Below are 21,843 nucleotides of genomic sequence, written 5' to 3'. Positions count from 1 at the left end.
TCCTGTTCTAGGTAGGAGATTTGAAAGCCCAAGGGCTTATGATGCAATGCAGCTTTCACATCAGTGAGCTTGGGCTCAGATCAGTTTCCTGATGTATCCTTTTTTGTCTCCTCTCTTGGATCAATGCTCTCTGTTCAATGTTGTTGCCATGCTTTATTTTAACCTATCTGGCCTTAACTTCCCAGGAGCTCAGAATAGCTTCGCTTAAACTTCAGCTGTTAGAGGTTGAGGGAGTGAGAGAGATCCCTGGCTATATTTCAGCTTTGAAGTAGGAGTAGACAGATTAGCCTCTTTGACTCGGAGGACAAGAAGAAACATCAGTCTTTCTGTTCCAGAGGTGGCAATTCTGAGATCTCTGCTGGGGCGCCTCTCATCCCATACTGAGGGCCGCAGCATGCCTTTCTCCAGCTCCTCTCCTCAGATTCTTCTATTAAGGCAAGATGGAACAAGGCACTTCTGATCCTTTTGTCCCCAGCGCAGACTGTGTGGTTTTGCTTTCAAGTCCGTTTTGTATTGTTTGGTATGGAGGAGATGGACCACAATACCTTATCTTTGCATTCATATGTGAAATTTTAACTTTACAGCAGACTCTTAGCCTTATTTAGTCTCGTAGCATGGATGTTAGATACTGCAGGGGATTTAATTTTCCTTCTAGTTCCAAATTGTACACATCCTGATTAATAGTGGGAAGGAATACTCTTGGAAGAATTTCTTTTCATAGTAGTCAGGCTTTGTGGTTTGGTGTGACTTACAGCAGTGTCCTGTTTCAGCTTGCTTGCCTGATATTTTAGGTCCCTTAAATAAGTCTTTCTGTAGTTCTGTGGAAGTGCACATGCAGCCAGTATGTGAAGACTTCTCTATCCTGCCACTTGTAGCTTCCTGGTGGAGAAATCCTAATGACATGACAAGTTTTCCTTTTAAGCTTTTGATGGGATGGTCCCTGTATTTTTGGCAATCTAATCTATTCTTCATTTTTCTGTGGATATAGTCTTTTTTTGGTAGCAATTTCCTCAGCTAGAAGAATAGAAGTGATTCAAGCATTTATAGCAGACTCTTTTCATTCTTTAAGATCACTTTTAGAACTCTTGCTGGGTTTCAAAATAAGGATGAAAAAAAAGCAACACCCCTCTACCCCCCAACACTGCCTCTGTTGTGTGGGTTGTTTTTTTTTCTTGTGTGTGTGTGTGTTCTAAACTGCATGTGCTACAGCTGAAGCAGCTCTGTACACAGTGGATGTTAGGGGGTCTGCATATGCCTTTATTTGCAGGATGAGGCTTTTCACAGGGAGCACCTTGTTTGTTTCTATGACAAAAAAAGTCCAGAGGACTGACGGTTTGAATCCAAGAACTTCTCCTTAGATAACCATGATGATGTTACAAAGTGTGCAGTAGTCTTCTTTTTTTAATCAGGATTCATTCAGAAAGAGCTCAGACATTACCACTCTTCCGCTTAACACGAGATTATAATGCAGAGGCCTCTCAAGATGGTGATGCCTTTGAGAGGCAAGTTCTTCAGTTTTACTCAAGTGGAAGATTAAAAAGCTTCTTCCAGCTCCCTTGAGAAATGGGATATTGCTTTAAATTACTTATGGTATGAATGCACATAGAGGCCATCATTTAAGGTGGTGGGTTAGGTGGAGTTACTGACCTGTAACGCTTTTACTGTCTTTATTTCTTTGTGAAGTGCATCGGATCAACTTGGGGAATGTTAATGGGAAATGTCAAGCCACTTTCACTTTTTTTTTGGTAGTGTGTGAATTAACTTTCACTGTATTACTTGATTTTACAAATGTGGGTCACTTTTTTTTCTTCACAATAATTTTAAAGACATGAAAGGAAAAGTATTATCTAGCTAATTTATTACAAAATTCTGAATTTTCATAATTTTAGTTTAATTAGAGTCAGGGTAAGTATTTTGTTTCTTGTTTGCCTTCGTTTAAGCCATAAAGCAACAGGTAAACTATGTGGTCAACAATATGGACATTTTAGAGTTGCTTCCGTGGCATGTTCTGGAACTTCTGAATTTCCTAATGCTGGTGTGTATAAATCCTCAGCTTTAGTTGTCAGTTGAATCTACTGCACACATCTGAAAAATCATTAGTAACTTCTTTTTTCATTTGGCAACTCAGTCCATTTTGACACCACCACCAGTCTGATTGTCTGTCCTGGATCAGAGTGAAAGCACAGATTTAACTGCTACAGGCTCACAGCTCCAAGCAGCATCTTTCCTGGTGTGTGATTAAAAAGCCTCAAGCTTTCTTACCTTGTCATGCTTCTTTATCCCTCCCTCTGGTAGTCCTAATTCACCTCAGTGTTGGCTCTGCCATTGCAGCAGATGCCTGGATTATGGAAATTGTTACAAGGATTTATGAATACGTTTAGATACAATATCGCTAACCAGCTTGCCTTTTCCATGGCTTTTCAGAGATCTATCTCATAAACAGGAGAAAAGTCAGTTTTGAGTGTGGAAAACAATCAGTTCTTACCCACCTCAGGATTCTGACAAGACTGACGCTTAAAAAGGAAAAAAAAAAAATGAACAGACATACATGACTGTCAATTTAAGGGGGCTTTAGGCAGAGGCAGGAAATTTCTGGCTGAAAGGGTGTAAAGGGGCGAGCAATAACCAAGATTGTTGTTCCTGTTAGGAAGCAGAGGTTCTATTTTTCCTGTATCTTGACCATTTGGTGGATCCTCACAAGAGTAGACTTGCTGCAAATGTACTCTATTTGATCTTACAAAACAGCACATTTTACGCCTGTCAGCAATAGTCTGACAGGTGTACTGGAGCTACACTCATCCTTGGGCAGGGCTGTTTCTATGTGGAAGCTTTTCATGGCATTAGCTCTTTTGGGATGCAGGGCTACCTCTGTTTGGCATCCTCAATGCCAAACATAATTTTTAGATTCATAGCTTGACTTTGCAACTCCACTTTCAAGAGCACCCTTCCTCTGCAGATACTCCACTGATATTCTGTATCATGAAGGAGTCCTCTTAGCGTTTCTATAGATGTACTACTCCATGCTTTTCCTTCTCTTGCTTCACTGACGTTGGGTGTCTCCATCCTGGGATAGAATCATAGAATACCAGGTTGGAAGTGACCTCAAGGATCATCTGGTCCAATTTGCCAACCCTCTTGGCAAAAGCAGGGTCTGGACAAGGTGGCCCAGCACCCCGTGCAGATGAATCTTAGAAGTGTCCAATGTTGAGGAATCCACCGCTTCCCTGGGGAGAATATTCTCATGGCTGATTGTTCTCATTGTGAAAATTTTTCCTCTTGAAATAGGGTTAGCTATTCAACTTTGTACTCAGAGGTGGGAACCTGTATGGAGCTCAGATCTGTCAAGATGGCCTGCAAAGTTTCTTGCTGTAAATTCAGGGACACTGCATGCAAGTGATGTCTGACAACAGCATTGTAATATTGTATGTTAATGAATAGGATAATGCCAGTTCCTCGCTTCTGTGCCTTGTGCTTGCAAAACTTTGTAATTAGAGTACCAGGCAGTTTCTGGAGGCTGGAGGACCTATGTATGACTTGCTTTCATATTTGTACTCTGGAGTGGGATTGAGTTTGGGCTTTCTGTCAGATGCCTACTGGGTGGAACTGCTCTGGAGTGGAAGTCTGGTGGACACCCTTCCTCTAGTGCCTCTCCATCTGAAGATAATGTTAATCCCTGCCTAACTCAGAAAGTTCTAGTTTTGGATTTTCTTCAGTTTCTCAGTGGAGGATCCTTTGTCTGCTTGTTTTGTCTCTTGAGGCAGGATTAAATACAGATCCTGCATCTGGATTTAGCTTCCCTAGCTTAGATGCAGAACGGCTTTTGTTAAATGAAAGACTTGGTTTCTCTACTGGGAGAGATGTTCTCATTGTCAAAAGAAAATCTATACCAGAGAGAAACTTTATTCAAGTAGACTCAGTACTATATATGGTGTTAATTCAGGTCCAGGATTTTGAGATACTTGGGCTTGAAGAATCTGGCTTTGTCCAGTAATTCTGTCAAAAGTACATCTGTCAGTTATTTCTGTGCCTCTTCTGAGAGCTCACTGGTGTTCTCACCCTTCTGATTCAAACTGAGTCTTGGTCAAAGTAGCCCCTTTCCCCAGGATACCTCACAAAAGTGGAGTTTAAACTGAGCATTTACGTGTCTTGTGATCACTCATTTTGAGCATGTGCATGCTGGTCCATAGTACTCATGCCAGTGTAAGTGGCTTTTCTCATTGCTTTTCAGTAACAAGGTATCTTTGGTTGTGTGCATTTCATGTCCGTCTCCTACTTGCTTCCCCTTCATCCTTACAGTGTTTAATGTCTCCCTTTGAATTACATGTTGAGAAAAACTGAGTATGGAGGAGGGCTTGCATTAGCTTCTGTGGATGGCATCAACTTGCATTCCTGCTTTCATTTAGCAGTACTTGTAGCTAGTTGAAGTGCTTATGGCTTACTGTCACCCAGATTGAATAAGCACATGGATTACATATCTCAAAAGAGTCAATTTACTTCTAATTCTTTGCCATTTTATTAAATAGTGATCATGTGTCTCTTTGGAGCTCAGTAGAGCTCAAATATTTCATTTATTGATAGCTTTCTTGCTGATAAAGGCAGGTTTGCACATGTTTAAACATTCATTGAGGGAGAACACATATTCTTTTGATCATAAGTACAGATGTTATCCAAAAAACTTTTCACAGAGATTGTACCATTATTTTAAGCTTTCCAGCTTGCATTTGTATGCAAGTCCTTAACTGAATATTTGCAAGAGGCAGTTGCAGTTGCACTCTACCTTGCCCTTTTCTTTAGCTCTCTGGCCCCACCAGCAGTGATCCCTTTTAAAGTAAGGGGAAAGATAGACTGCAGGTCTTTCTTCTACCAGCTCTCTTCCAGAAATTAGATCCCTTTCCTCTGCAGGAGAATTCTTAATGTGTCTGCAATTGGAAGATGCAACCAAAAATGTTGACTTCATGTTCTTTACTAAAAGCTTTGATAGAAACTGACTGACAGTATACTCAGGTAAATGGTACCATGAGGATATTGTCCTAAATGTAATCTTCAAGTTGCTTGTGTGTTGTTTTTCTTTAACGTATTTCCTCAAAATAGCTTCATTGTTCTGTGGAAAATGGCAGCTTTTGCTTTTGCCTGCTTCCCAGTAGGGAGAAAGAATAGAATACGGAAGTAAGATCATAGCAGGAATCTTACGTTACTTTCGACAGAAACTTTTTTTTTTGCATAAGGTGACTTAAATTCAGAGCAAACTGTTAACTAGGTGACTTCTTACAAGAGGGATCTATACCACCTGATTATGAGCTTGAAGAATCTAGAGAAAATTTACATTAAATAATACAGATTCACAGGGCGAATGTTTTAACTCATAAAATTTTGAAGCAAGGGACTATTATGATGATCTACTAAATCTGGCTGTATAAACTCAGTGATTTAATTTGAGTTGAAGAGCTGACTCTTTATGTACACATTTTCTTATAAAAGTTGTATAAAACCAATAATACAGAAAATGAATGTTAACATGACAAGTGTATTTTTAATAGCTTATTGTCTTCCAAAGGTCATTATTCTAAAAGTTTCTTGTGTGCCAACATAAAACACTTTTGCTGTCCTGTCTGTAATTTGCTACCGTTTATCTAGTTCAAGTCATGTTGTTGACTGTCTGTTGAATAAGAGTAATATGGGTATTGACATGAACTGGTACTCCAACATTGGAAATTCACCACTACTTACCTTGATGTGACAGTGGCTTTAAGTTGTTCCTCAACAGCTACTGATAAATAAAAACATATGTACCTGACTGGATGAAGCCCTAAGCAACCTGGTTGAATTTAATAGCTGACCCTGCTTTGAGCAGGAGATCAGGCTGGAGACCTCCTGAGATCCCTTCCAGCCTGGTTTATTCTGTGATAGTTGTGTGTATATACACGTGTGAGTGTATAAATGTGTGTGTAATATTTATGTATAATTTATAAAGATACATTGAGTGATTTCAGATATAGCTATAATGAATTTTCATTCTGCTGGTTTTCTTTGCCCAGTCTGCCACTAAGAAACCTCGGAAGTCTCCAGCAGACAAGGGTCGTTCTGAATCTGGAGCTAGAGGAGCAAGTCGTGGAAGAGCTAATGGCCACCCTCAGCAGAATGGAGAAGGGGACCCTGTCACTTTGTTTGAGGTGGTTAAGCTGGGGAAGAGTGCCATGCAGGTAAAATAACTAATTGTGTTACGCCTTCACAATTTGGTGTATCCTGATGGTAGAAGTTCAGTCAAAGTTAAGGTTTTGTAAACAATTGTGTTTTTTCATAACCTGTATTGGTCCAATAGACTGTCTGTGTATGACAAAGTAAGGGACAGAATGTGCTTTGATTGAGTTGCGGACTGTCATACATACTTCTGAAAGACAAGAGACAGATCTGAAAGTCATGTATTTCAAATTCTCCATTATTTTGTTCATTACTTCCAGATTGAAAATACATGTTGGTATTAAGCAGTCCATTAAAGAATATCCTGTAATAAGTTTTATGTGAGGAAAAAGTAGATGATGTTAGTGATGGATCTGAGGCTTGCTTTGTTTGCTTGTTTTTTTCAAAAATACCTGCTGACACAAGCACTTTTGAGTACTTTGCACTGCAGCTTGCATTCTTCTTGCTGTCCCCACCAGAGCAGCAGATGAAGGATAAACTAGTAGCCTAGACTTTCTCTATGTCTGAGGGACAAAGATGGACACATCCTGAAGGCGAATTTTTCATTGTGAAATAAATACCTAAGATAGTTGTAGTGAACTGCCTCTGGAAGTGTTTCTTACTCCTTTATGTTTTGATCAATTTCAGAGGTCTTACAGGATTTATTGGGCCAGATGAGTCCCACCTCAAGAACCTCTATAGGTGATTGGTTTTGATAGTACTTGTATGCTTCTAGTAAGCTACTGTGCTTCAGCTATTGGTTTTGGCACTCAAAGCAGAAACAGTGGGCCCAAAAACACTGTTCATCCGGTACAGTGCAAAGCCAACAGTCATTCCTACTGAAGGATTGTTTAAGCAAACCTCCTTTCCTTTGCATTTCAACAAAACAGGACTCATGCAATATCAGTTAGTTTGTTTTCACTTTGTGGTGCTAACATGAGAAACTTATGCATTAGGAAAATTAGGGGCCAAGTCCCATTTTCAGTATTACTTTTAGTGTAGCTAAAGGCTAAGTCTAATTAGCTCCCAAAGGAATCTAGTCTTCCAAATGAGTGAAAGCTGTTGAAGATTTTTCTCTGTATCAAATCTGTGGAAGGTCTGAGATGTAATTTTAAAGAAGTAATAAACAGGAAGAAAATGAGAGTTTTCATTCTTCATAGTTGCTGTATTTACAGTTATTCAGGATTGACCCTTCTTTTCTAGTAGGTGAAGACAGAACAAATTTACTCCTAACAAAGCTACAGATTCCTTGTGCCTCTTCTTCCTACTTGTTTTAAGTAAGGGCTTCCAACTTTGCTTCGTTTTCAACACTTCTTCAAATTTCATTTTTGGCAGGATTTGAGGAAACATCTGGAGTCTATTTTCTGGTTTTACTGTGGTACAGAACATAAAATATGCTTTATGTAGTATGTTTGTGTTAGAGTTATTGATATTTGCAGGAGCCAAATTAACGGGAATGGGTGATTGATATTTGATAACTCTGTGTGTGTGGCATTGACTTTGATACATTTCATCTATTTCAAAAGAGATGCCATCAGAAGTCTTCTGCAAATGAAATTCTAAAAAGAAATTGTCTACATGTTTGTATTAAGAAACCTTTGGAATTCAAATACAAAGGAATTGTTTTGAGAAATTGAGTGTTTGTATATGCATGTATAGATGGGTGTGTGTCTGTATATTTGTGTATATATACATGTGCATATATACATATGCATGGACATGCTTAAAATGCTCCCAGCCTACATATTTGAGGAGGAAGTAGACAGTGCTTTTTAAGCAGTGGAGAAATGATAAGCAAATAGTAAAGGAATAGGCAAGTTTATTTGAAGGCTTGGGATGCAAACAGCCATAAATGACTTGAGCTGTATTTAGGAGCACCAGTACTAATTTCAAGAGTATGTGTCACTTGTGCACCTTTGAAAATTTTACTATTGGCAAAAATATTCCAAAAAAAACAAAGAAACCCACCCTACAGTGGGAAGGAGGATGCAACTGAAATGTGATTTAATATTTTTTAACTTGTACTTCGGGACAATAATCCCATGTGAAACCAAGGCTCTATAAACCAAACTTATTAGCGTCTTTATACTTTTATTTTTCCTTAATAGCATAGGGATTTTGATGTCACAACTAGGAATGCTTGGCATTTTTGTTTTTCATAGTTTTGATGCAGGTTTTTTGTGGCCAATTTTAGCAATTCTGTCAGTATTGCCAACTTTCAGACAAGTGCCATATATTTGTATTTGTCAGAAGCTATTATTTCTCAGTATTTAGTTCTTCCCTGTAATATAACCTACATTTTTCTATAGCACTCTCTATTTTCTACAGCAAAGTTTGCTTCCAGCAATTAAAACCCAGAAAAATTAAATTAATATATTCTGAGATTACATGGGATTTTTACTTCATGCGCTTCATTTATGATCTATCTACTCCTGCTGTTTGCTCTCTGGATTTATTTTAGTTGTTAGATTTTTCTGGCTTTGTGTTGCCAACTCATGAAAGTCTATAGCTGAATTCAATTCTCACTTCTTTTAAGTTTGTCCTCTATTTTGGTTCTCATAGCAGGATTCATTTACTTCTCTTCAGGCTTACTGCTGTTTGGTTCTTCCAGGGAAACAAAGTTAGGTTAATATTTTGTATTTCAAGTATACATAACTTCAGAGCTGCTCTTTGCATATAAATCTTTGCCTCTGTTATGGAGTGCTAGTTGTGTTGGTGTTCAGTCTCGTTTGAACTCTATAAATCAATTTGATACCCACATTAACTTGATATTGGATTGTTGTCAGTTTTTTAATTTGCTCTGTAACCTTTTGTACAGTTAGTTGTTTCAGGAGTTTTTCTGTCAGCAGCTGTCTGTGTATGAAGTGTGATATGACCTGCTGTTCATGTTTTCTGGGGGTACATTTTGTTAGTCCATTGAGACTGTTCATAGAGCTTTTTTAGGCTCTATGTTTTTTTTCTTAGGCAAACATGATACTCTTCTGCTTTTTGTCATTTGTCTCATTAATTTTTTTTTTAACTTGAACGGTTTTATGGATACAGCTATATCCACTATATTTCCCCACTCCTAAACCTCTGTAGGCAGAACGGACTATATCACCATTTCTCATGTGCTAAACTGCCTGAGTTTACACTGATGAGAATGAAGGGCGTGGGTGAACCTCCACTCCTCCGGCTGAGCCCCCAGTATAGAGGCTGACTTGTAGCTTAAATCTTCATAGGCACTTCTGCATTGGTCTCTGACCTGGCATTAAGCTGGCAGTGAAGTAAAGAGCATGTGATGATCTCACATTTTATTTAGTCCTCAGTCTGAAAATTTCTCATAAGTAAATTATGACCAGTTAGCTGTAATGAAATTTGTACTTCTGTGTTGGTCAAACCAAGCATAGAAGTGTTCTGCGTTCTTGTGTGCGAAGGGGATTTGTGCCTCCCCCAGAACATCAGAGAGAATCACCAGTAATCGTAAGAGGTGTTCAATACCAAAACATGAACAGATCTATGCCTCAATTACTCTGTAATATTATGTGCATTACCAGTTACCCTTAATTGATGTTAGCAGTTCACTATAGGTTAGATGCTGATTTTGAAAAAAAAATTTGGCCACTCTCCTTATGCTCAGCTAATAAAAGTAATCTTGGTGTCAGTTAGACATGGTTCAGAGTAAATATGGCTCCATTATATGCCAACAAGCATTTTAGGATATGTACCTAAAGAGAGCTTTCTATTATGTTGAAATGGAATCTTTCATTGTGCCACCGGTTCTTCTTGGTCTCTCCAGAAATCAAGAATGTATGTGGTTCCTCACTGTTCTTGTCTGCACACCTTGGCACCCATAGATTGAGTCTTTGAGGTTCCCTCCCTGTTTGAGTAAAGCTATATTTGTAGCACTGCTTACCCTGTCATGAGAAGAAGTTTTCTTTTTCTTGTATTGCAGTTCCTCAGATTTTTGTTGCCAACATAAGCCCAGTAGGTGCAAAGACAAGCTGTGACTCTTGTTCACAGTACTACACTGACTAGAAAGTTTGTGTATTAGAGCAGGAACATCATGAGAGCTTTTTTCCCCTTCAGTTGTCTATCTGAAAGGGTTAAAAATCTTTCATTAATATTGATTTAAAATATTTCTGAAATGTTAACAATATTTTCAATACTATTTTCAATATTATACTGATTTTCAGTGTTTACCCACCTGTCTGTTGCGAGGTTAAAAATTAAAAATATAGGGTATGCGTCCCTTGTAATTACACATTTGAGCTGTTGGAAATAATATGAAAGAGGTAAAGGAAACACTCTGACCACTTTCAGCAGTGCTCTTTTTTTGTTCTTTATGAATTAGCATTTTACTGGCATGGTTGCCAGTTCCTTCTGTCATAGTGTATCAGGTTTGGATGATGCTTAGTCATCAACATCTATGTCTGAAATTAATTTCTGATTGAAATTCCTAGTACCTCCAGTATCGTTTTCTACCACTTTGAGATTTGATGGTCTGTACAAGAAATGCAAGATAGTCAGTTCTTCCAAAGACCTGATATGTCTTTATACATCATCTTAATATGGCATATCCTATGTAATTTTTGTATTTTCATAGAGTTTAGGGCAGAAATAGACCATTATGGTCTGTATACTACCCCCCTGCATAGCTCATGGAATTGCACCCATAGACCATGGAATTGCACCCATTCCTGTATTAAGCCACCAGCTTCTTTTACAACCCTCATTTTTCTATAGCAATAGTAATATTAGTTTCACTTAATTAGAAGTTAGGGTGGGCCAACCTTAGCAACTGTAGAAGTGGAGCCAAAGTTTTGAACATCATTGTTCCCCTCAGGTAGTTCCCCTGCAGTTCCCCTGCGTCAGTGTTCCCCTGCAGTAGCTGCTCCCCTGTCCTGGTGGTCACAGATACCTTGGCCATTGCAGCAGGGAGCTGGGCTGGTGGTTGTGGAGCAGGAGGTGGCACTGGCCTTGGAGAAGGCACCTGGCCCCCCCCAGAGAGCGAGGCTGCTCCTTGGGGTGGCTTCTCCCAGGGAAGGAAGTTGATAGCAGGGTAAGCCCCAGTGACTGCACAGCTTTATCAGCTGATTCCTAAGGCATTCTGCATGGATTAAGCTTTGCTTTGCTTGCTTCTCTCAACTCCCTAGAATTTTATCTCACAGTTATTTTAATCACATAATCATTATGCAATATAGATAATCCCAGTGTTCCTTGATCCTTCCAGTGGTTCTGGTTAGAAAGAATTGTTATGTGCCTGCTTTAATCTTGCATAAACTGAGGCTGCTGTTGGACAGATAGGTCCCACCTTTTCCCACACCTACAGCTGATAGTTTTTACGCCTTTCTTGTGTGTTTTGTAGTAACACCAAGAAATAGATTTAATTAGAACCTCACACTTTGGTGGATTTTTTTCAGCTGGATCAGCTCCCTGATTCAGCTCATCTCTGGCAGCACCTCACTTATTCTTGATTTGAATGATTATATAACCATAACCATATCTACCTTATTTAGGAGGAATTGTATTTTACATATATGCTTTTACATATGTACTTGAGCTTAAAAACATCAGAGCAGCTGTAACTGGATCGTACCGAAAGTCCAATATCTTGTCTCTGACATTGGCAGTTAAGAAAGAGAATAAGAAGGCAAAAATGTATTTTGGGAATTCTCCCTACCTCTGACTGTTTGCAGCTCAGGGTGAATGTGGTGTCTGTGTTTTCAGTAGCCTTAATGTCTTTCTCTTCCCTGAGTTTGTCTCTTCTCCCTATTAGAAGTCCTCTTTGCTGGATAGTGTCTCTACATCTGCATCAGCTATTTCTGGGAGTGAAAGTCTTTGAAGATTAACAATATACAGACATATGGTATTAACTATTATCCATGTTTTTTGTGTTAAAGGCATGTTTTAGTTTAATTGTCCTTTGTTGTATTTTAACAAGGCTGTATTCTCTGTCTTGAAGGATGGATAATAACTGGGCTTCCCCAAACTGTCTCAGAAACTCCTAAGGAGTTTAAGCGTGCATTCTCTAAAGTTTACAGGGTAAAATAACTGCAACTATTGCTGTCATTTAAACTAGTATTTAGTTTTCGTATTGCTAGATGGATTTCTTCTGCAGCCTAGTCTTGCTTTGCTTTTGGTTGTATGCTACTGAATTAAAAGAAAAACAAAATCAAAACTAGGTACATGTTTTCATGCTTGTTATACTAGGAACAATTTAGCCACCAGATGAAGCATTAATTAATTAGAAGGGTATCTCTTAATACCAAATGAATTTTTCTGTGGTCATCACACAAGACTTCTCCCTTGTGATGTAATAAGATGTAGGGTGATGATTTTGCTGTTAATGTGAACACCTGTGCCAGTAGTGCAGTGTGTGAAAACATTTATACCTGACAATACCCACTGTACTTAAAGCCGGGGGAGTCTCTTGCTCTCTAGAATGTTGTTATTTTTTGGAGTATCTGGGCTGATCTATGTCCTCTTTACAAATTGTGCTAGCAAAGGAACTTAAATCGTGCTTTTTAATAAATTGATGGGTGTGTCTTCTGCATTCCTCTAAGGATTTTTTTATTCTCATGTTCAATGTATATGAATGGTTTTGATGCTTTGTAGCATCTCAGAACCATTCATGACCATGATTGGCCCAGCTTAAACAGACACAGCCCCTTGGAAATTGTGTAACATGTCAATTGTGAGAGATTAGCACCTACAAAAATTCTGTGCCATAGTCGAAAATCTGCTTGGTATGAGGCCATTGAACGGTCCACTCATCATTTCTGAGGACTCAGGTGAGGAAATGCAGCTCTGAGCAGAGCGGATCTGCTGTGACAAGAGTGCTCATCCTCAGTAATTCCTGTGATTTTGATCCATTTGAAAGAATTTGTCCAGTACCTTTCATGGCCGTAAGTGTAATGCTAGTTAAATTGTGCCATTCTAATACTTTCATAAGAGAACTAAATATTTTTATCTTTCAGTAGTGTTTTTTACTCCCAGTGGTTCCATATAGTGTTACACTGATTTCCTCACATAATGATATTTAATGCCATTCTACTACATAGAAATATGTATTTATATGAAATGCTAAACACAGATATCTCTGTATGGAGAGTATGAATCCCTTAGTTTTATTGGGAGTAAATACTTCTAGGATTGTATTCCTTCCCTCTCTGTGCTTCCCGGGGGGGGGTATATAGGTAGATACTGCATAAAGCAGATTCTCCCATCTTTGCTTATGATGAAAAAACAAGAAACAGGTACTGTTACATTAAAGTAAGATTTTAAAAAAAAAAAAAAAAATAATTATTTGGGCTTTTCAGAAAGTGCTTGCTAGGTGTTAGAAAAGTGTGAACTCTTTCGTAATTTAAAAGGACCATCTTTAGAGGAAAAAGAATAAACTGCAGCTTCTCAATCTACAGTTCTTTTTTATTACCCTTATATTAGATTTTTCAATGGGTGTATATTAGACTGCCTGCAACTTGGAATGCAACCAAACAGTCACCTTGAAGTCTAATGCACAATCTTAAATTGCACATAACTTCACATGTTAGGAACTACCTTCTCCCCAGTAACTGTCTGTGTAATTACTTCAGTCTTCACAAAATTTGACCTTAAAAGACTTTTATTCTTTTTTAAAAAACCTGCACAGATTCACTTAAAGAAAACTTTTACGCAGAGGATTATAAGTCTTTCACTATTTCCCTTTCTTTCCCTGTGTTCTTATTTTCTAAGTTCTTCTCGCTATCTGTTAAAGCATATTTTCTAGCTTTTATCTTCTCTTTGGGCTGCTCTTTATACAGATAATTGAAATCTTTAATTTCACTGTGCATTCTTTTTTTGTTTTAATAAGCTTTGAATTTCATTTGAGTAGCTTTAGTTTTTTGGCAGAAGATGTTAGAATAAGCTTTGATTTTGGTTTATTCCCCTACCTTTAATGTAAACACGCTGCACGTTCTAGAGTCATTTTTTGTTCTGTCATATTCACTGTAAATTAAGCATGTCTACGATCAGTTGTATGAAATGGCAAATTATTTAAATGTTCTTTATACTTGATTTGCCTTGGTTTACATTTGACTCAGATCTTGCACTTGAACATGCACTTCATATTTAGTGTCATTTGTTTTCACTTTGTGTTAGTAGCACTGCTGCCAGGTTGTTACTTAATTTAAATTGTGAAATAGCTTTTTTTGAAATCAACTACCATTAATATTTAGTGGGACTGTGCTAATTTACATGAGTTGGCAAGGTATCATCTGCAGTTAGTCCCTCTGGTTCCTCCAGTGCTTAATGCTCCTAAATGTAGTAATGTTCTTGCACTGAAGGAATATGAAATGGATTCATAGCTGTAAAGCCTCCAGGAGGTAATAAGACAACTAGCTTCATTATTTCATTCATTGCATCAGACTTTTGCTTTTACTGGCAATGCGAGCTGCTGTTTCTCTTCGATACTATAAAATGTTCCTATTTATCTTTTAGCAGACTTTGAGATGTGAAGGTCAATTATCTGCAAGTCTCCATGATTGATTTTGTTTACTCAGACTATGGATCTATTCTGCTACTTGCTTCACTTTCTTTAAGCTTCTTATTTCTGTAGGGTTGCCTATTTGGCATATTCTTCAAATTATGCTGCATGGTAGTTCTTAAAACATCGTCACTGGAGAGTTAATTTCTGTGAGGTTCTCTTGAAAGCTGTTAAGGGTTTTTGAAAATCTCTGTACTGACTATGTATTTGTACTATACATCATCTGCCATTTGCAGAAGACCTTGATTTTTCACTCAGTTCTCAGAAGAATAGAAGCATTTTCAGATTTAAAAAAAAAATGCTTGAGTCCCACTTTTGTAACATATATTTGTACAGACTTGTTACGCTGACTGACCGAGAGATGCAGTGTATCTGTGTGTATATATATGTATATCTATATATATGTACATATATAGGTATATATGTGTATGTCTGTATATATATGATAGCTGTTTTCTGACAGCAGGGAGTGAAAAGGGGTCATGTGGGTGTTACTGGAGTAATCTTGAGGGTTTATCTATGTAAATGAGCTAGATAACTTTTAATTTGCTTAAAATTTTGTTGCAATACTCCTTGCCTCCCTCCAATCTGGTAATGAAGATGAGAAACTAAAGAGTTTTTTGTGCAATTTCTCATTTGTTGTGCTTCATAACCTTGTTGTCAGGGGACCCCTTTCCTTGTGCATGTGCATTGAATTTGGTAAGTTCCAAAAGCATGGATTTCCTGCACCTGGGCAGAGTGCTGCAGCACATGTACTGTAGATCTTGTGCTTCCCAGGAATGTTGAATTTATCATGTATTTCATGCACAGCATGCGAGTGCACATTTCCGTATGGTAAATCCATGCTCTGTACTGCATCTGAAGGTAAAAACATCTGGAAGCAGATGGGTACCACCAGCCAACTCATCCAATCTATTCCTACCATCTTTCATAAGTGTTTTGCAGAAGTAGGCAACAAGACTCTGTGGGGATGAATTCTTCTGGTGGATGGAGCCCACTTGTAGCTACCTCCTTTCCCAAGAGCTGTCTGGTTCCTTCCCTCCTCCTGTCACTGCATGTGCCTTCATTGCATTATCAATTCTGTGTTTGGGACAGGTGACAGGGAGGGGGCCAGGGCAGGATATCTCTTGGCAAGATGGTGACCAAATGTGGGTTGTTGCCCTGAGTTTACTCTTTGCTTGTGTCTGAGAAGGTCTCGAAAACAGGGTGACTGGATGGAGGCTGCTGACAAGATGAAATCATCCTGGAGGGTTTGCTGTAACCTGTGGACTGTTCATTAGAAATCCTTTTTTTTAATAGGAGTCTTTCTCTCCATACACGTTTATGCAAAATAATTCCTTTTCTGGCAACAATTGCTTGTTGCACCTTTTGCTACACTATTGCCTGTTGTTTGATTTCTTTTTCACTCATATTTCCTGGTATTTGGATTACTGATGGTTTTTCTTGGTTCAGTTGATAACTTGTCTCTATTTTAGGTCTGATGTGTATCATTTTTATTTTTTCATCCTAGTGTTTTCAGTTTTTATAGCTCTCTTCTGTTGCATCAAAAGTCAACAGTTTGATTAAGTTCCAACTGTTATAGCATATGTAGTCTGGCTTCATTATCTCCTGTTGCCTTAAACTGTAATCTCTAAAAAAAATTTACCAACAAGCAAGCCAAATGTGTGTGAGGGGTTGAGTGATGTAGATCTGTGGGTGTTATTTTGATACACTGAAAATACCCCTCTCATTTTTAGGGATTAGTGAATGCAGTTTGCGTGATTGTACTGATGCCGACAGTCAGGTGCCTGTACGTGACTTGTCACCCTAAGCTCCTCAGCCAGTCAGTGGAGATCTACTTAGTGTAATCACGAGCATTTTTAAGCAGGAGCCATCTCATCTCACAGTGCATACCTGCTCTAGACAGATGAATTATGCTGACAACTCCACTGAATATTGACTTACATATGTGTATGCATGTTGCACACACATACACACTATGTTGAGTATAAAGGGCGTGACTAGCTTATGTGACTACATGGGCTGTGCATGTAAGTTAGGTAAATGAATCCTACCCAAACTTTCAAAATTTTAGTTAAAGCTTTGTCAATCCTCTGCTTGATCCAGACGACACAGGAGGCAGTCTTTGCCTGCTGTCCCTGCTCAGAACCTTCATTCTGATTTTGCTGCTTTCTTTATCTACAGCTGCCACTAAGACTCTGCATTGCCTCAAGTCTGGTCTGTGAGTCTTAAGATCAGCTGCTTGTCTTTATTTTTCTGTGAATTGCATTATGGTTCTGGGTTGAAAATACAAGTAGTATAGGACAAAGTGGGCCCTTAGTGTCCAAGGACATAGCATGTGCCTCACAATTCTTTTTGAATGAAGAGACAAAAAATATCAGAAGGGAGATGAACTGCACTGATGCTACAGTTTTGAGGTAATGCTGAAAAAATCAATTAAATAATTGTTTAAAAGAGGCAGAAACAAAATTGAAAGATATTCCTCCAAGTCTTTCCCCTCCACTCTCCTTTTTTTTTAGTCCAGATGGGTTCACTGGCAATATTTATAGCACAGTCCACAAACAGTTGCAGTGTTACAGCTGAAGGGGCAGTATGTTGTAGCAAGAAACAGGAGTAAGACTGCATGTAGAAAGGAATCTCTCAGGCCAGCCTTGCTTCTACGGCAAATGTTTTATGTGAAACTAGGCTGTGGACAGTGCACAGATACTGGTGAGCTAGTTATTAACACTTAGGAAAAGCATCTGAGATTTCCCAGGCTCCAAGAAGAATGTAGTAGACTTCAGAAACTGTTATGAGATGTGTGACAAGAGTGAGCAAAGATAAAGATATGGAAGTATTTCTATGCAAGCCACGCAGCATGGAGTAGGATTCTTCTGCCTGAAAAGAGGTGACCAGATGGAAGCATGGAAAATACAAACAGGGGGTTGAGGTTTGTTTTCTCTTCTTCCATAAGAATTAGGTGGCATCAAATAGGTCTAGCAATTGACAAGTTTAAAACAAAACAGTTGTTATTATTTTGCAGTGAATAATTAACCCTTGAGACACATTGCTGCGAGATGATGTAGGTATAAAACTTTCTGGTTCAGACAGACACATTCATGAGAGAAGAAATATGCTAGGGTCTTACAGGCCTGGGAGAGTAACTCGGAAATATCAGTATATTCTTGCCCTATTCTTATGCTTTTCCCTGTATAAGCTCTGTTGGGCAGGTGAACCTGTCGTCTGACCCAGCACAGCTGCTATTTTCTTCAGTGAAAAAAATAGCTGCTGGCAATTGCGTGCTGTTCTGATATCTACGCTAATATGGCTGTTCAAACAAGTGTTTTAAGTTGGTAGTACACTGGAAGTCTGGTCATTAAGCTTTGTCAATATTTGGTTTAGTAAGTAATTTTTACATTTGGCTACATTTGGGTTTATGTGCCCTGGAGAATTCTGCTGATTGATTGAAATGATTGATACTTACAGGAACAAGTCTAAATTCATGATGAAATAACAGTGAAGCATTCTAGATAACTGGTCTTGTGCTGCTGCTTCATGTTTCCTCAACTTGTGTGAAGATTAATTTGAGGCCAAGACTTCCTTTTTAATTTCTTCTAAGTAGCAGATGGACCTCTTCGTAAGATTGCTTCTCCTACTGTGCATGCATGTGTGTGTATTGGTAGACAAAACCTCTAAAAACTTAGTTTCCTGGCAAATTGAATGTTTAGAGATTCATGCTGATTGTTGAATAACATGATAATACTGATAGTCTCATCCTGTCTTGAGTTAAGAATGAGTATAGTGATCTCTGTTAAACATGGAGTGTTTAGGCTCAGTTCAGAGTTGTGTATGTCTCTAGCACATACACAGCTCTTTTCTTGCCGCTTCCCTTTTCTCATACACTTGCTAAGGTCCCACTGGCAATCGGGGAAGTTTGCACTTGGATAAGCTAGGAACTGCAGAGGCAATTTTCAAGATCCTATCCTTATATCTACCAGTTTAGAAAGAGGCAAAATTTTTTTAAGAGGTTGAATTGTTTGGATTTTGTCTTTCCCATTCATTCTTTTTCAGCACGGTTGGAAGCTGGTTGCATGGGGGTGGTGGTGTGTGTGTAAGTTTAGGATTTTTTAAAAATAAATTTTATAGAAATTCTTTGAAACCTGAAATCCGAAATAAAATAATCCATTTGCAAGTTGTGCTCTGATAGCATAATCAAGCTTCTCTTAATGAATGCTGCCACATGTATGGAACAGTAAGGATTTGGGTTTTTTCCTCCATAAAATAAGTAAAACATAGTATTGGTTACATTAAATACACACAGTCCCTTACCTTCAACATTTATGTAACTGAGGAACTTGGAATACTGTATTTTAGTGGCATGAAAGGAAGCCATACTTGTCGTCTTTAAGCATGAAGCAGGCTGAAGAAGGACCTCACACAACCCTCTTGCTTTTCTAGAACAGTTTTTAAGCATTTACATAATTATTTTGTTTTCTTTGTCCTCAATTGCTTCATTTTACTTACATCTGGAGTTTTAAAAATTGTGGGTCTGCACAGCTCTGATAGGGTTCTGTAGTCAGAACTGTAGGGTAAAGTATCTGCATGGGAAGCAGCTATAGGCCTTGACATTGTATGTCTTTGCATTCCTTTCAACTGATGTATATCTGCCATTAACTCTTTCTGGTGCTGTGATTGCACTTTTATGGTGACTGGCAAAATTCATTTAGTGCCCTTTTGCATCAAGCTACTGAGGCACATTTTCTGTCCCCAGAGATTAATACATGACAAATGACAAATGTTTTTGACACCTGTATGCTTTCTGTCCTCCTCCCTGCTATTATTCGTAATAATGACTGTGTGCTATGCCTGCGTATCAGTGATTATAAAAATATCTCCTGGCTACTTATAGTTCTGAGTGCAGTTTGAAACTGTGACTCAGCTTCACATACTGGGATTCAGGTGGCTTATTGACTCCCAAACACTGTAAGACCAACTCCTGTGTATTATTTTTATTTACAAAGTATTCCTCATTGCATTCTGTCTTCCTGAACTATATACAGTGTTTCTGAATGACTGATACACTACTTAAGCCTTTATAAATACTGAGATGTTCACTATGCAATATAAATTCAATTTTTATCCCAAAGTGTTTCTACTCATCAGTTTTCTGGGAACATATGTTGGTCATTCTGAATGGAATCACAGTGTTTCTTTTTTCAACACGATTTTGATACTGGATAAATACTGCAAGTAGAGTTTTGAGGAATTACAGTAATTTCAATTTGAACCTGTGTTTATACAATTATAATACCAGAAAACAATGCATATAGTTCTGTTCTCTAACAATATTTGTTCTGTCTCCACCCTGAGAGAAGGTGTATAGATTTCTGAATTTGTACATATGTATAATTATGCAAAATAAATGCTCAGTTATAAAATTATATTCTGAAAAGAATAAGTCATTTGCCTTTAATAAAATACTTTTTAAGAGTCTCTGATAAGTATTCTTTTTTTCTTGACAGTCTGTGGTGGACGACTGGATTGAATCATATAAACAAGACAGGGACATAGCACTTCTGGATTTAATCAACTTCTTTATCCAGTGTTCAGGATGTCGAGGTACAGAACGTTGGAAACAAGTTGTATAGAATAAATCTGAGTCATACAAACGTGTATTAGTGCAAATGCTGGTAAAGATGTGGGAGGCACATGGATTGGTACTCCTCATATGCATGGTTTATATAGAAATATTTTCTACATTCAGGAATAATTTTATTGAAAGCTTTTTTGTCAAGGGTCTACCCTTTCTTTTTCTCACTTCCCTATCATCCTAAAGTGTACAAATCCTCACAGAGACTCTCTACTCGTCAGCAAAAGGAGACAAAAGATCTGTTAATAAAGGTAGGCGTATCTTTACTTCCCCTTTCTGTTTCTTCCCATTTTTTTTATTACAAGGATTAGTAGGTGTAGCTATACCTTAACTTTGCTATTTTTTCTTTCTTTCTAGGAAAATGATGGTTGTTTTAAACTGAAGAGGAAGGAGTCAGGCTTCAGTTGACTTCAGTTAGCAAGAAAGATTTCTTCTGGATGAAACATCAATCTTATTTCTTCCTCTGTAATACTTTATCAAGTCAGCAGCCAGTGGTCTGCCTTTTATACCCTATTTAAGCAGTCTCCATTACCAGGCATGCAGCAGTCAGTCTTTCTAGCATTCTGTTGCCACACTGTACCTTCTAATGAATTTTTCATGTGTTGTCTTTTTTCAGTTAACTCAGCCTTGAAAAGAGAGAAAGACAGAGCTCTACTCTGTAGTACCCAGAACCAAACTATTTACTGTTTTCTGATGCTTCCTGTAATGTGCTTTGAGTAGAACTGAAAATAACCCACAATTCAGAAATTCTTTTTCTTCATTTTTTAACTGATATGGGAATATACCTTTAGACATCAAATGATCTGGGCAGAATTCCCTTTTCTTCTTAAGTATAAGATGAAGTCCCAAGTACAGTTAAAAGCATCAAAGAAAAGAAATACGAGCCGTCAGCAGCTTCAGCAACCCTTTTTCATAGCTTAAGGAAATAAAGTTATTTTGTGGATGATAGGAAAGTCTGAAGCTGTGGAGGCATTCTGTGAAAGGGCTGAAGCTTAGGATTTAGATTACCAGCCTGTGTCAATGTCTGTACTGTTCATGCAGATTCCCTAAAATATTTTTCAGACTTGTTTGGCAGCTTATGTGAAAATAGTTGTATTCTGTTTGCTTTTTTTAACACTTTCCTAAAGGTGTATATGAAAAAAAAAAAACCCCAAACCTACAAGCTTCATTCTAAGAATTTGGGCAGCATTAAACCAAAGGGATCCTTGGCCATATGTTTTTATTCTTGTTGATGCAAGCTTTTGGCAGAGGCATGTCATAAATATATCTTCATTCCCCTGCTGCTCTCTAATTTCTACTTTCTTTGTTTCTCCTTGTTAGAGAAAGCAGCACTCTTATAATCTCAGAAGTTTCATATTTTTTTAAACCTCTTGTTACTGACTGATGCAGGCTGAATGCCCACTGTCAACCATATGCTGCTGAAGCAATTGCTTCCCAGAAAAGCTTTCTGTTATTGGCTGTGAAGCAGCAGCGCTTCAAGTGGCTGATGTCATTTACTTTCTTCTTTTAATTTTTTTTTTTTAATGGTGACCTT

At 38.1% G+C, this 21,843-nt stretch overlaps 1 protein-coding gene across 2 annotated transcripts in view; it reads left to right on the top strand.

The window, feature by feature from the left end:
• The window catches only part of STAG1 (STAG1 cohesin complex component), a 202,849-nt gene that overhangs the window by 55,793 nt on the left and 125,213 nt on the right, over positions 1–21,843 (top strand). For both annotated transcript variants that reach the window (XM_072867279.1, XM_072867278.1), the window contains exons 4-5: positions 6,036–6,200; positions 20,182–20,278. In XM_072867279.1, the coding sequence (XP_072723380.1) occupies positions 6,036–6,200; positions 20,182–20,278 (262 nt within the window). The remainder of the gene's footprint in view (positions 1–6,035; positions 6,201–20,181; positions 20,279–21,843) is intronic.

The sequence above is a fragment of the Ciconia boyciana genome, chromosome 7 (genome assembly GCF_034638445.1).
Source record: "Ciconia boyciana chromosome 7, ASM3463844v1, whole genome shotgun sequence".
NCBI lineage: Eukaryota > Metazoa > Chordata > Aves > Ciconiiformes > Ciconiidae > Ciconia > Ciconia boyciana.
Note: the sequence above shows the minus strand (reverse complement) of the source record. Positions and strands in the feature narration are given on the sequence as shown.